The 14,997-nt window shown below is 41.4% G+C and overlaps 1 protein-coding gene across 1 annotated transcript; it reads left to right on the forward strand.

Moving 5' to 3' along the window:
* Positions 1-3,687: 3,687 nt before the first annotated feature.
* On the forward strand, positions 3,688-8,120 carry LOC120936399 (C-C motif chemokine 8-like). The gene is made up of 4 exons (XM_040348689.1): positions 3,688-3,925; positions 5,881-5,992; positions 6,329-6,406; positions 7,313-8,120. Exons 1-4 carry the CDS (start codon positions 3,703-3,705, stop codon positions 7,353-7,355), a joined length of 456 nt encoding a protein of 151 aa, XP_040204623.1. The 5' UTR covers positions 3,688-3,702; the 3' UTR covers positions 7,356-8,120.
* The last annotated feature ends 6,877 nt before the right edge of the window (positions 8,121-14,997 follow it).

Below are 14,997 nucleotides of genomic sequence, written 5' to 3' on the forward strand. Positions count from 1 at the left end.
AAAATAATGTGAGTTAAACTATTGTGTGTGTATATAAAATAAATTAAATATAAATAAATTATAAATATACTGTGTTTGTGTATATATATATATATATATATATATATATATATATATATATATATATATACATACTATATTACCAAAAGTATTGGGACACCTGCCTTTACATGAACTTTAATGGCATCCCAGTCTTAGTCTGTAGGGTTCAATATTGAGTTGGACCACCCTTTGCAGCTATAACAGCTTCAACTCTTCAGGGAAGTCTGTCCACAAGGTTTAGGAGTGTGTCTATGGGAATGTTTGACCATTCTTCCAGAAGCACACGTGTGAGGTCAGGCACTGATGTGGACGAGAAGGCCTGGCTCGCAGTTTCCACTTGAATTCATCCCAAAGGTGTTCTGTTGGGTTGAAGTTAGGACTGTGTAGGCCAGTCAAGTTCCTCCACCCTAAACTCGCTCATCCATGTCTTTATGGACCTTGCTTTGTGCACTGATGCACAGTCATGTTGGAACTGGAAGGGGCCAACTACAAACTGTTCCCACAAAGTTGGGAGAATGAAATTGTCCAAAATATCCTGTTATGCTGACGCCTTAACAATTCCCTTAATTGAAACTAAGGGGCCAAGCCCAACCCCTAAAAAAAAAAAACCCACACCATAATCCCTCCTCGGCGATATGATTTGGACCAGTGCACAAATCATGGATGAACAAGTTTGAGGTGGAGGAAATTGACTGGCCTGCACAGAGTCCTAACCTCAACCCGATCGAACACCTTTGGGGTGAATTAGAGTGGAGACTGCGAGACAGGCCTTCTCATCCACATCAGTGCCTGACTTCACAAATTTGCTTCTGGAAGAATGGTCAAACATTCCCATAGACACACTCCTCAACCTTGTGGACAGCCTTCCCAGAAGAGTTGAAGCTGTTATAGCTGCAAAGGGTGGGCCAACTCAATACTGAACCCTAAGGACTAAGACTGGGATGCCATTAAAGCTCATGTGTGTGTAAAGGCAGGTATCCCAATACTTTTGGTGATATATACAGTATCTCACAAAAGTGAGTACACCCCTCACATTTTTTTTAAAATATTTTATTATATCGTTTCATGTGACAACACTGAAGAAATACAGACACCAGACTTGGGGGGCACTCCCTAAAATTGTGTTTACATTCAAGATGGTGCTGCAATAAGACCGACAAACAGAACAAAATAGATTATAGTGCGCACATACAAAAATGACATTCATCCTGCAAGGCTATTTAAAACACCTGAACATATTCAAAAATATGGGGATATGCTCATATAGTGCTTTTTTACACTGAAGAAATTACATTCTGCTACAATGTAAAGTAATGAGTGTACAGCTTGTATACCAGTGTAAATTTGCTGTCCCTTCAAAATAACTCAACACACAGCCATTAATGTCTGAACTGCTGGCAAGAAAAATGAGTACACCCCTAAGTGAAAATGTCCAAATTGGGCCCAATTGACCATTTTGCTTCCCCCATGTCATGTGATTCGTTAGTGTTACAAGGTCTCAGGTGTGAATGGGGTGCAGGTGTGTTAAATTTGGTGTTATCGCTCTCACTCTCATACTGGTCACTGGAAGTTCAACATGGCACCTCATGGCAAAGAACTCTCTGAGGATCTGAAAAAAAAAAGAATTGTTGCTCTACATAAAGATGGCCTAGGCTATAAGAAGATTGCCAAGACCCTGAAACTGAGCTGCAGCACAGTGGCCAAGACAATACAGCGGTTTAATAGGACAGGTTCCACTCAGAACAGGCCTCACCATGGTCGACCAAAGCAGTTGAGTGCGTCACAACCAGAGGTTGTCTTTGGGAAATAGACGTATGAGTGCTGCCTGCATTTCTGCAGAGGTTGAAGGGGTGGGGGGGGGGGGGGGTCAGCCTGTCAGTGCTCAGACCACATGACACAAAATACATCAAATTGGTCTGCAGGGCTGTTATCCCAGAAGGAAGCCACTTCTAAAGATGATGCACAAGAAATCCTGCAAACAGTTTATTAAAGACAAGCAGACTAAGGACATGGATTACTGGAACCATGTCCTGTGGTCTGATGAGACCAAGATAAACATATTTGGTTCAGATTGTGTCAAGCATCTGTGGTGACAACCAGGTGAGGAGTACAAAGACAAGTGTGTCTTGCCTACAGTCAAGCATGGTTGTGGGAGTGTTGTGGTCTGGGGCTGCATGAGTGCTGTCGGCACTGGGGAGCTACAGTTCATTGAGGGAACCATGAATGCCAACATGTACTGTGACATACTAAAGCAGACATGATCCCCTCCTATCGGAAATTGGGCCGCAGGGCAGAATTCCAACATAATAACGACCTCAAACACACCTCCAAGATGACCACTGCCTTGCTAAAGAAGCTGCGGGTAAAGGTGATGGACTGGTCAAGCATTTCTCCAGACCTAAACCCTATCTGTGAGGCATCCTCAAATGGAAGGTGGAGGAGAGCAAGGTCTCTAACATCCACCAGCTCTTTGATGTCATCATGGAGGAGTGGAAGTGGACTCCAGTGGCAACTTATAAAGCTCTAGTGAACTCCATGCCCAAGAGGGTTAAGGCAATGCCGGAAAATAATGGTGGCCACACAATATATTGACACTTTGGACCCAATTTGGACATTTTTCACTTAGGGGTGTACTCACTTTTGTTGATAGTGGTTTAGATATTAATAGGTGTGTGTGTTGATTAATTTTGAGAGGACAGCAAAGTTACACTATTATACAAGCTGTACACTCACTACTTTACTACTTTGTAGCAAAGTGTCATTTCTTCAGTGTTGTCACATGAAAAGATATAATAAAATATTTACAAAAATGTGAGGGGTGTACTCACTTCTGTGAGATACTGTATAGCCTCGTACACACGATCAGTCCATCCGATGAGAACGGACCAATGGACCGTTGTCATAGGTTAACCTATGAAGCTGACTGATGGTCCGTCGTGCCTACACACCATCGGTTAAAAAAACGATCGTGTCAGAACGCGGTGACGTAAAACACAACGACGTGCTGAAAAAAACAAAGTTCAATGCTTCCAAGCATGCGTCGACTTGATTCTGAGCATGCGTGGATTTTCCCATCGGTTAGGAATCCATAGGTTAAATTTAAAGTAAGTTGGCTTTTTTTTAACCTATGGTTAAATAACCTATGGGGCCTACACACGATCGGTTTGGACTGATGAAAACGGTCCATCAGACCGCTGTCCTCTGGTTAACCTATCGTGTGTACGAGACCTATGTATATATATATATATATATATATATAGTCCACCAAAAAATAACATCTCTCATTAACACCACCTAAATTCAAGCCGTGGTGAATTCCAGCCATTACAAGGAGGTTCCCTCTTCACCTGTGAGGTTTTTGATTTATACTTTATATACCGCAGAATGCAACAAAAGTGGTGAGACTTCTCCTCTCAACTAGTAAACTGGAAAATGTAAAAAGGAGATTTTGCCCCTGCTGTTCATGAAACGTTTAATAAACCAGTGAGTTGGGTAAACTAACCTTTCATCAACATCATAACCATTATCATATTAATGTTTCTGTGATGGGCAGCTCTATAACAATTATCCTTTCTTTTTATCTTCAGATATTCAGTACTATAAAAAACTGTTTTTGTCATCTTTGGTTTCACCAGCAAGTGCTGATGCTGTAATCACTGTATGGAAAACCCAGCATCATTTCCTTCTGCCTTTGTAAAAGTTCCTCTTTTTTGGTCTTTAAAAGAAGATGGTTCCATGTGGGTATCACAGTGCTCAGCAGCTTTGCATACAGGAGAAAACACAAGCCATAAAGATCAAAGACAACCCAGCATCATGTGCTCTATGAAGATAATGCTGTGTATGGCACTCCTCGCTGCAGTGGCAGTGGTCAAGGCATCTACTGGTGAGTGGCAACAGAAGATAAAATAGTAAGCAGTTAGATATTATGAAGGGATGTATGGTGACATGTGAACTGATTTGTGGAGGATTTCAATTTCAGCCTCTAATATGCACTAGGGAGACTTAAAGTCAATGATAGGAACCTCTGAGCAAATCTGCAATTTGTATACTTGTTTATAAAATGACTCTAATGTATTTTGCAATGATTAAAGAAAAAGAAAAGTAGAACACAATATTTGATTTGATTTGATATGGGATTTGTACTGCGCCAAATGCACTCCCTTAGGAGTGCGTCTAGGCGCGGAGAGACCCTATATTCAAACTTTAATTACCCATACAAAGGTAAAAGATTATAAGATTATAACTTTATTTATTGGGCAATATTCTCCCTATTTGTTTCTGCATCCCATCTTCTATTAATCATTTGTTGCCACATTTTTTGCAACACCAAAAACATATAATAATGCAAGCCAAAAAAATCTGAATTTTCATATGATTGGCTGCTATAGACTACCCAGAGCCTTTTCTGAAGTTTTTTTATATTCAGATCTTACACTATTTCATTTTAAAAGGCAACCACGCCATTAGTAAAATATTCCATCCAAATTCCCAATTTTCTCCAAATTTAAAAAAACAAATAGCTGGGAAATATGGTTGTAAGAGAGTGACACCTCCTTTATGGGCTTGTTGTTCTAGACCAGGGGTCTCCAAACTTTTTAAACAAAGGGCCAGTTTACTGTGCTTCATACTTTAGGGGGGCCGGACTGAGGCAAGCCTGAATTGAAAATTTACCAGACATCATTGGGAGTAAACATCGCCCCATCTTTGATACTAGGGGGAGGAATTGTGCCCCATTGTTGGTGCCAGTGGCATGAATTATGCTTCTTTTTTTGGTGTCAGAGGGCAGAATAGTGTCTCGTATCATAGGAAAGAATAGTGCACCAAGGGCCAGATAAAGGCCCCTGGGCCACTGTTTGGAGACCCCTGTTCTAGACTAAGGCACAAATGTGGTACAGGGAATTAAAGCTCTTTGAGTTATGCCATGTACACACGATCAGTTCATCTGATGAAAACAGTCTGATGGATTTTTTCACCAGATATCCGATGAAGCTGACTGATAAGTCGTGCCTACACACCATCAGTTAAAAATCTGATCGTGTCAGAACGCGGTGACGTAAAACACAACGACGTGCTGAGAAAAATAAAGTTCAATGCTTCCAAGCATGCGTCGACTTGATTCTGAGCATGCGTGGATTTTTAACCGATGGACGTACCCACAGACGATCGTTTTTTTCTATAGGTTTTTTAACCATCATATAATTTTAAAACAAGTTCCTAGTTTTTTGACTGATGGATAAAAAAACGATGGGGCCCACACACGATCGGTTCGTCTGATGAAAACGGTCCATCAGACCGTTTTCATCAGACGAACTGATCGTGTGTACGCGGCATTAGGGAAAGATTTTAGAAGCCAGTCTGTGATTTTCCTGGTTAGCACCAACCCAAAAGCTGAGTGGAAATACAGTAAAACCTTGGTTTGTGAGCATAATTCGCTCCAGAAACATGCTTGTAATCCAAAGCACTTGTATATCAAAGCATTTTTTTACAGGGTATAAAAGAGAAGAGAGGCACCTAAGTGTAGCAATAAGTTGCTAAATGTTGTACCTTCATTAAATGTAACCATATTGCTACACTTAGAGGCTTTTCTCTTCTTTTTTTATACTCAGTTGTGACATGACACTACTCTTATATCAAGACATCGCTTGTATATCAAGGCAAAATTTATTAAAACATTTTGCTTGTCTTGCAAAACTCTCTCAAACCAAGGTTTTACTGTATTCCCTTATGAAATATCAAATGGTATATATGTGAAATGCAGTTTGCTGTCACCTTAAGTTTTGTTTAATAACATATCATTTCACATGATAGTTAACTCTCTACACATGTTTTTCTTTGCAGACCCCGGCATATTTAGCACCTGCTGCACCAGGGTCTCTTCAGCCAAATCCAAATTGCAGATAGTGGACTTCCTCCTGCAAGAAGCAAATCTGCCTTGTGTCGCAGCTGTGATGTGAGTATTAAGATTAGAATTTAAGAGACTGGGGGGTGGGGGCGGGGATTAAAAATTACCATTACTGGAGATTCCTGCACGCCCATGTGATTGCGCTGGATCATGGTGACAGGCTGCAGAGATCCTAAGTGCTACATTGTGGGGAGAGCAGGTGTTGGGCTTCATGCTGTATTTATGTAGTATTTGTATCTACAGGCTTAAATGATATGAGCAAAATCTAGCCAGTTTCTGATTATATGCATATCTGCTGTTTATATTTTTTATTTTTATTTTTTTCTGCTGTTTATATCTTAACACTAATAAAAAGTGTTCTCAAATACAATGTATGTCTTCCAGGTTTATCACAAAGGAAGGCAAGGTTCTTTGCTCCAGACCTAATGTGCCCTGGGTTACTCAGAAGATGAAGGCCATCAGGTAGGTTAACACTATTTAAAACTTAAATTCAAATGGTTAGACTCCAACTTAAGTATTTAAAAAGCCTCTTGTACATACAGATCATTACAGGGAAAGTTCATTTTAGGCCCTGTGCCTTTATCTGACCTGTTAGTAGGCCAATGACTGCTTTTCCAGGGTTAGCCACGCAGATACACAAATGTCTTAATAAATAATTTATGGTTAGAGGGCATCCACAACCTCCTGAACAAATGTGGACTCTTGGCAGCCTTCTGGCTTATGGTATGTATGTAAGGCTGCTAGAAAGTGTAGTCCTGTGCCTGCTGCTATGAGTGCTGGCTGGGAAGGAGCCTGCTCACGCTCCAGACAATGATAGATAAGAGCAGAAGATCCCGGGAGCCGCACATCAGAACAAAACCTGTTGTGTGTAGACAAGTGGCAGTCTCAGCCTGGACCCCCACCAGGCCTAGTGCCCAACACGTTTCACCACGCCCACTGGAGCTTATTCATGGGGGTGCCATAGTCTGGTGGGGGTCCAGACTGAGACTGCCACTTGTCTACACACAGTAGGTCTTGTTCTGATGTGCGGCCTACCAGCCTTTTGGCTTACCCATACCTCCCTAACTTGGCCATTACTGTGAATAGCCAAATCTGTTCCATGCTGATTTCCTGTAACCTAGAAGAAAGTCAAGTGGTCCAATATGTATGCTGGCCAAAGTGTTGCCCTAATTCGTGTCTTACACCAATGCCAAAATTCTGTAGTGAGAGAAAATAGGGGTAATTTATACTGTTTCAAATGCACTGCAATTAGAAATTCCTTTCAAACATGCCCTTTACAAACACATCTTTCACAAACAGGTTTCACCAAAATGCATAATATCATATTTATATTCATATTTTAATATTTTTCTTTTTCTTTTTTTTAAGTCAAAAGAAAGAAGCACTACAAACAAAAGAAAACAAGGAGTAAAGTTGACAATGACAGAAACAATGGCCATTTCAATGTCAAAACTGGTGTCTCTAGTTGAGTGGTGTTCGATTAATGGTTATTTATTCTAGTAATTTATTTGTAGTAATATTTTAAATTAATTATTGCGTGTAATAGTTTTAAAACACACAAAGAAACTAGCATATACTTATTTATTAATTGTATGAAGGTGTACTTATGGTTGTGATTTATAAATGTGTATTTGTGTTGAAGTATCATGTACTGTAAAATAGGTTAGCTATGAAAAGCTTATAATGGTCCTCGTGGATATAAATGTGTGCGTCACTGGGCGCAACTTAACATATTTTTCCTTCAGCGGCATTGAAATCTGAAAACAAAAATCCGTTTTTTTTTTATTTTTTTTTGTTTTTTATAAATAAGAGCATTGTATTTACATTTTTGTAATTTTTGCTTTTAGTAATAATGATTTCTGAGAACTTTGCTCATTATAATTAGGTATTCGACCTGTTAATTTAATTGTGAAATTAACTTAGTTTTGGAAAACAGTGGAGCTTGTTCATTAAGATATGAATTTCCTTCTGAACATGCCACTGGGCACTGATGTAGTGCTTTGAAAGCACTGCCGTAGCTTCTGGTGTTCTTTCCTGCTCTCTGTGCCTTTAACAGTTAGGACATTGTTTATGTAATTGGGAATGGCTAAAGCCTAATAACTAATACAGTAAAACCTTGGTTTGCGAGCATAATTCGTTCCAGAAACATGGTTGTAATCCAAAGCACTTGTATATCAAAGCATTTTTTTTACAGGGTATAAAAGAGAAGAGAGGTGCCTCTAAAGCCTCGTACACACGACCGAAGAACTCGACGGGCAAAACACATCGTTTTGCTCGTCGAGTTCCTTGTTAGGCTGTCGAGAAACTCGACAAGCCAATTTTATCCATTCCCGTCAAGGAAATAGAGAACATGCTCTCTTTTTGGCTCGTCGAGTTTCTCGACAGTTTCCTCGACGAAAATATACACACGACCGGTTTCCTCGGCAAAAAAATATCTCCCAGCAAGTTTCTTGTGTACGAGGCCTGAGTGTAGAAATAAGTTGCTAAATGTTGTACCTTCATAGAGGCTCCTCTCTTTTTTTTTATACTCAGTTTTGACATGACGCTACTCTTATATCAAGACATCACTTGTATATCAAGGCAAAATGTATTCAAACATTTTGCTCGTCTTGCAAAACGCTCTCAAACCAAGTTACTCTCAAACCAAGGTTTTACTGTACAACTTATCTATCATCATTTTGTTATAGGTTAGTTCTATAATCATTCATGCAGACCACTTCACATGACCCGATTATGAATTTGCTTTACATCATTTAAAAAAAATGTTTGCACTGAAATATCATAAAAATCAACATTTTAATTTAAACTACCATTAATTCTGTCTGTTTTAAGACATGAAAGATTAACTGGAGAATCAGTACATAGGAAGCTCATATGTTACAACACATTATGAATTTAGTTAATGTGTTATTTTCTCTATTTACCACCACTATTGTTTTTACCCCTTTTATCTTGACTTAGAACTAGTTCAAACTATGGGCCAGATTCAGGTACAATTATGTTACTCCTCGGCGGCGTAACGTATCCCATTTACGTTACACCGCCGCAGGTTTACAGCGTAAGTGCCTGATTCACAAAGCTCTTACCTGAAAATTTGCGGCAGTGTAACGTAAATCCGCTCGGCACCAAGCCCGCCTAATTCAAATGGGTCGGGCACCATTTAAATCAGGCGCGTTCCCGCGCCAGGCGTACTGCGCATGCTCCGTCGGGTAAATTACCCGACGTGCATTGCGCTAAATGACGTCGCAAGGACGTCATTTGTTTCGGCGTTAACGTAAATGGCGTCCAGCGCCATTCACGGACGACTTACGCAAACAACGTGAAATTTAAAATTTCGACACGGGAACGACGGCCATACTTAACATTGCTTAGAACACCTAGGAGGTAGCCCTAATTTTACGACGCGTATCTCGACGGAAACTACGTAAACTTTGATCGACGGGCACCGCGGATGTTCGTGAATCGCCGTAACTAGTCGTTTGCATATTCTACGCCGACCGCAATGGCCTCGCCACCTAGCGGCAGGCCTAGAATTGCATCCTAAGATCCGACGGTGTAAGTCAATTACACCTGTCGGATCTTAGGGCTATCTATGCGTAACTGATTCTATGAATCAGCCGCATAGTTAGGACGAGCGGATCACAGAGATACGACGGCGTATCTCTTTCGTGAATCTGGCCCTATGTCTTCACAATAGCCTATGTGTAACAGTTGTCAATATCCGCTTGCCTTTATTGTTTTTACATTATCAATCAGTCTATTGATACAGGCTGTTTTATAACCCTTGTAGCACATTACACGGCAAGCGAGACAGCCAATCACAATTTTGTAAGCAAGTTATACAAGTGTGGGCAGGTATGTATTTAGAATTAACTTAGCAAAAGTGAATGAAGTCTGGAATTTGATGCAGAATTATGAACTGCAAAATCATGTTTCAAATGCTGCTGCAAGTTAAAATAAACTTTTTGCACTGTAGTAAAAAATAAGGTACTGTATTGTAATTTTAACACATGCCTAATTGTAGCTTTTGGATACTTTAGGGTACTGTGCACATTCTGTATTCAAATGCAATTCCTTACTCAGTTTTTTTAGCTATTTTTTTTTATGAATGTATGTATTCTGTCATATTTATAAAGCCCATCCCTACTTCACTGAAATAAGATAAACTTGGATTATTTAATAATAATTTAATGGAAAGTAGAGAGAAAAGAATGATGATGTTTTGCTGTTTCAGTTATTTCATTCTAGAAGATGAATTGTTATGTACAGTAAAACAATGACTCAATAAAATATTTATTACTTACTTTGGTTTCAGTTTAATTATTAACTGATTTGAAGTTTATGCGTTACATTGTTGATTGAAATAACGCTAACTTTTTTTGGGGATGATACATTTGTTCAAGCTACAGCTTCTAGCACCTGTCTAGGCAAAAACAAGGTTTATGTCCCACCACCATGCTGGACAAACCATTTTATTTAATAAACCAATGCAAGAAGCAAAGTGATAAATACAATTGCCAACTGGTAACTGATCGGAATCTAACTTATGTTATTCTGACTTTAGTAATTTAAGTGTCACTAATCCCACATCATTAAAAAAACTATCAATAAATTGTGTATTACATGCTGTTCATACTCACTCTTTCTTTATCCTAAAAAAAAACCTGGTTGATCCTGCTGTACTCTAGCTCCACCTTCTGTTCTTGTCCCCAATTCAGCAAGGGATTTTGCGGATGTGGTGGGAATACATCTGAGCAGCCCATGTGACTATAGAGTCACACATAAGGGCGTATACACAGTGATAAATTACATCCCACTCCCTCCCTCCCTCCTCCTCCTTCATGCCCACTAACCAGCTAAACACAATGGGGTCAGGATATTACATGTAGATTAATGGTGACTTTACCTCCCTCTTATTCTAAGACACAGGCTGGAGGGGCAAGACACAGCCCATGACTGGCAACAAAAATCCCACACTATGTTATTGCCAAAATCTAATAAAGATTTGATTTTTTTTTCTTTTATATTTTATTCTTTATTCATTTTTCTTTCCAATATTAATACTTCATTAAAAATAAGGAAAACGAATTGATCGTTTTCTACATCATAGAATTAATAAATATACAGACAGTAAGGACACATTGAGTGGTATACTAAAAAAAAACTGATTAAAAAGCTGACATACGGTCCGCCCGTGTGAAAGAGCCCTTAAAGTGACATCATCCATATATATAAATTAAATGGACAAATTTAATTAAACAGTGTACGTTTAGTATCTCTTTAATTTTGACTGGTAGGTTGCTGTGCTTTGTAGTTTGTTTCTTAAACTCCTTTTTTGCTTATTTAGACTGTTAGCTTTTATCATAAAACTGTTTTAGAATGCGTAAAGTATGCCTTACTGAAACAATAAAATACAAAGGGAAGTAATATTCCGGATGTGGTTTTCTGGTTTGGTAGCTAGGTTCAAAGAAATAAAGAGGATATGTTTTTGCATTCTGAAACAAAAACACATAATACTCAGTCACTGGTTATCAGACTTATACACACCTGTAAAAATATACAGTACAGCTAGCTGCTCTGAGTGCAATAATATACAGGTCTTAAAACCTTAAAAAATGTAAATGTTTGTCACCCCAGCATTTCATATTCCTGATATGTGCCTGTTGTATCATGTACTTGATTGAAAAAGTATCCTGTTTTTTTTTTTTTTTTTTGTATTGCTTCCTTTGTATGAAGTCCCTGGTGAACCTGCCAGTCCCTCGGCGTTCCTACTAAAAGCTGACCACACTAGGCAGGAGAGCACAATATGGTTAGTTCTCAAGCTATGCTGGGAACTCAGCCTGTTCTCCTCCAATGATCAGACTTGTCTTGACATGCCCCTCCTGCAGAGCCTTTCACTGGGAAGATCAGTATACTGCTGTATCTCCTTCTCCAAGCTCTTATGCAGCTGAGAACAGAGGGAACAGCAGGAATGTGATCTTTTATAAAAAAAAAAAGGGGAAAAAAAGCTATTTATAATGTTTTTTTTTTTAAATCTATATACAAATGTTTTTCCATTTATTTCAATTTTAAACTGAATTAGTTGTTTTACAAGGTGATCGTTCACAAACACTTTCAAGTTGAAGTGGAGGCAAAACTTTTTTTCATGTTGGATAGAGTAAGGGAGGGTTAAAACCCCTGTCAGATTTTTTTGCCATCTCTGTTCCAGTGCAAAGATTTCTCTTTACTTCTTTTTCTGTCCCATAGCCAAACAGTGAGATGAAATCCCTGACAATTAAGGTAATTCATTGGGGACCCACAGGTGACCAGAGCTAGTGTCTCCATTGGAAGATTTCCACGAACACGGTGATGTCATTGTCTATTGTCTGTGCCACTATCTTGCTTCACCCTACCAATGCCTTGGAAGCTACCGCGCATGCGTCGAAGTCAGGTAGTCAGGCAGGTAAGTATACAGACGCTCGGGTTTCTCGTCAGGAAAACACTGCAGTCAATCATGACGAGAAAATAGAGAGCAGGTTCTCTATTTTTCTCGTCTGGATTCTGGGCAGTTTTCTCGACGAGAAACCTCAAAGCCTCGTACACACGCTCGGTTTAGGCCCCATGCACACGAGACGCTGGTAAATGCTGGTAAACGTGTGTTCAGAGGCAGTTGGACAGCTTTTTCAACTGCCCCTGAACACATTCAATGTTATCCTATGTGTCCATGCACACAGTCATGTTTTTCAGCATTTTTCGGCAGTTGCGTTTATCCTCGTTTTTCCAGAAGCAAAAAAATGGGTTCAGACGCAAAAGTTTCCACGTTTCAGACGCAAAACGCATCTAAACGCGGCAAAACGCCGGTACCGCGTTTATAGGCGTTTTTAAAGGTGACCTATTTTTTTACATTAGAAATCTCAAAAATGATGGCAAATGATGAAAAACCATAAAAAAAATGTAATTGCTTGCATTGCATTGTGGACAACCCACAACTTGTGGCAAGTAACGTGGCAGGTGACGTGACAAGTGGACAATTCACAACTTGTGGCAAGTGGACAATCCACAACTTGTGGCAGGTGTCGTGGCAAGTGGACACTCCACAACTTGTGGCAGGTGACGTGGCAAGGTGACGTGGCAGGTGATGTGACCAGGTGACGTGGCAAGTGAACATTCCACAACTTGTGGTCAGGTGACATGGCCAGTGGACAATCCACAACTTGTGGCAGGTGACGTGGCCAGGTGCCCAGTGGAAGGGCTGGGAGGAGTGCTGGAGCAGCGAATGATGATGGCGGGGGCTGTGCAGGTAACGATCATACCAGGGAGCGGGCCGGTAGTCCATCGCTGGCGGTGGCAAGCAGGTGTGGTGTTCCAGTGTGGAGGGGTCGGAGCGAAATGCAACACAGACCCCCAACAACAAGGTCCAGTCCTTCCAGGGTGCGGGCGGCTGATGTGCCGCCAGTGGGTGGAGACGACAGATCGGAGAGAGAACTGTCCGGGTCGGAGGTAGGTTAAGACTTGGGACACCGTGCGGCGATGGATTCCAGTGCATCGTCTCGTGGACCCAGTCCGAGGCAGCCCGGTAAGTGTACTTCTTCATCTACCATTTATTCATTGTTGCTAGATTTGTTGAACCAGGGTAGTACGGGGGGGCTTTCCTGGGGTTAGGGCATCCGGGCCGGAATTCGGGGATTGGTGGGGGGGCGACACGCTTCATCTACAGTGAGGACGGGGCATGGGGGAGAATCGGGGCTTAAAGAGTTGGTTGGGCGTTTTGAGATGGGCAGTGGCAAATCCGCATCGCCGGCGTGGGTTCCGCTGGGTGGTTCTGCACCAGCGATAACTGTACCTGTGGTTACGGCAGCTGCATCAGGGGCAGCCAGCGAGACTGTGGTGGCGCCACCCGGCCAGGGGGGGTGCACCTGCGGTAGTGACAGGGGATGCTACGACTGGGAGCAAGGAGACGGCGGTGGAGAAGTCGAAGGATTCGGTTAGGTTGGCAGATGCGGCGAAGAACGAAATGTACATCTGTTTTGGGGCATCGTTGGGGGCGCATCTCAAGGCAGACGTTAGGGAGAAGAATTGGAAGGGTGAGTATGTGGAGATCTTCACCCTACTGCCCCTAGATAAATTCAATCTGGATAGAGTGAAGCCAGAGGAGAGTTATGCCCTGTACACACGATCGGTTCATCTGATGAAAACGGACCGATGGACCGTTTTTATTGGACGAACCGATCGTGTGTGGGCCCCATCATTTTTTTTCCCATCGGTGAAAAAAAATGGAACCTGTTTTAAATTTTTCGTATGGTTAAAAAACCGATAGAAAAAAAACATCGTCTGTGGGGAAATCCATCGGTCAAAAATCCACGCATGCTCAGAATCAATTTGACGCATGCTCAGAAGCATTGAACTTCATTTTTCTCAGCAGGTCGTTGTGTTTTACGTCACCGTGTTGGACACGATCAGATTTTTAACCGATGGTGTGTAGGCAAGACTGATGAAAGTCAGCTTCATCGGATATCTGATGAAAAAATCCATTGGTTCATTTTCATCAGACGAACCGATCGTGTGTACAGGGCATAAGAAGGAGGATGAGGAAAAATGGCGGTATCGATTGATACCTCGCACGTTCGCCAACTGGCTGCAGGCTTTCATGATTCTCGCATATGTGATGGAGGAGAAGGCCCCGGACAATTGTTCGGCACTGTTTATCTACTTAGATGCTATTAGTGATGCTCATCGGACGTATGGAGGAGTGGCGTAGCTTCATTACGACGTCCAGTTCCAACAATGGATGGCCATTCGACCAGAGCTGCGCTGGGATCAGAAGGACATCAACTTGTGGATGACGCTTATGACTGCGGCACGGGCTCCCAATCAGTTTGGGGGGGGTCGGAGGTGCCTCGGCCTCGGGACAACCGACCGAAAAAGCATTGGGGCTACTGCTGGCAGTTTAATGACGGGACGTGCAAGTATGGCGTGAACTGTCGCTTTAAGCACTCCTGTTCTGGGTGCGGGGGCAATCTTACTAGGCTATGTCTTTCAGCACTTGCTTGCTGTAGCGGTGGAAGGGTTACGAG

This window comes from Rana temporaria, chromosome 4 (assembly GCF_905171775.1).
Source record: "Rana temporaria chromosome 4, aRanTem1.1, whole genome shotgun sequence".
Taxonomy (NCBI): Eukaryota; Metazoa; Chordata; class Amphibia; order Anura; family Ranidae; genus Rana; species Rana temporaria.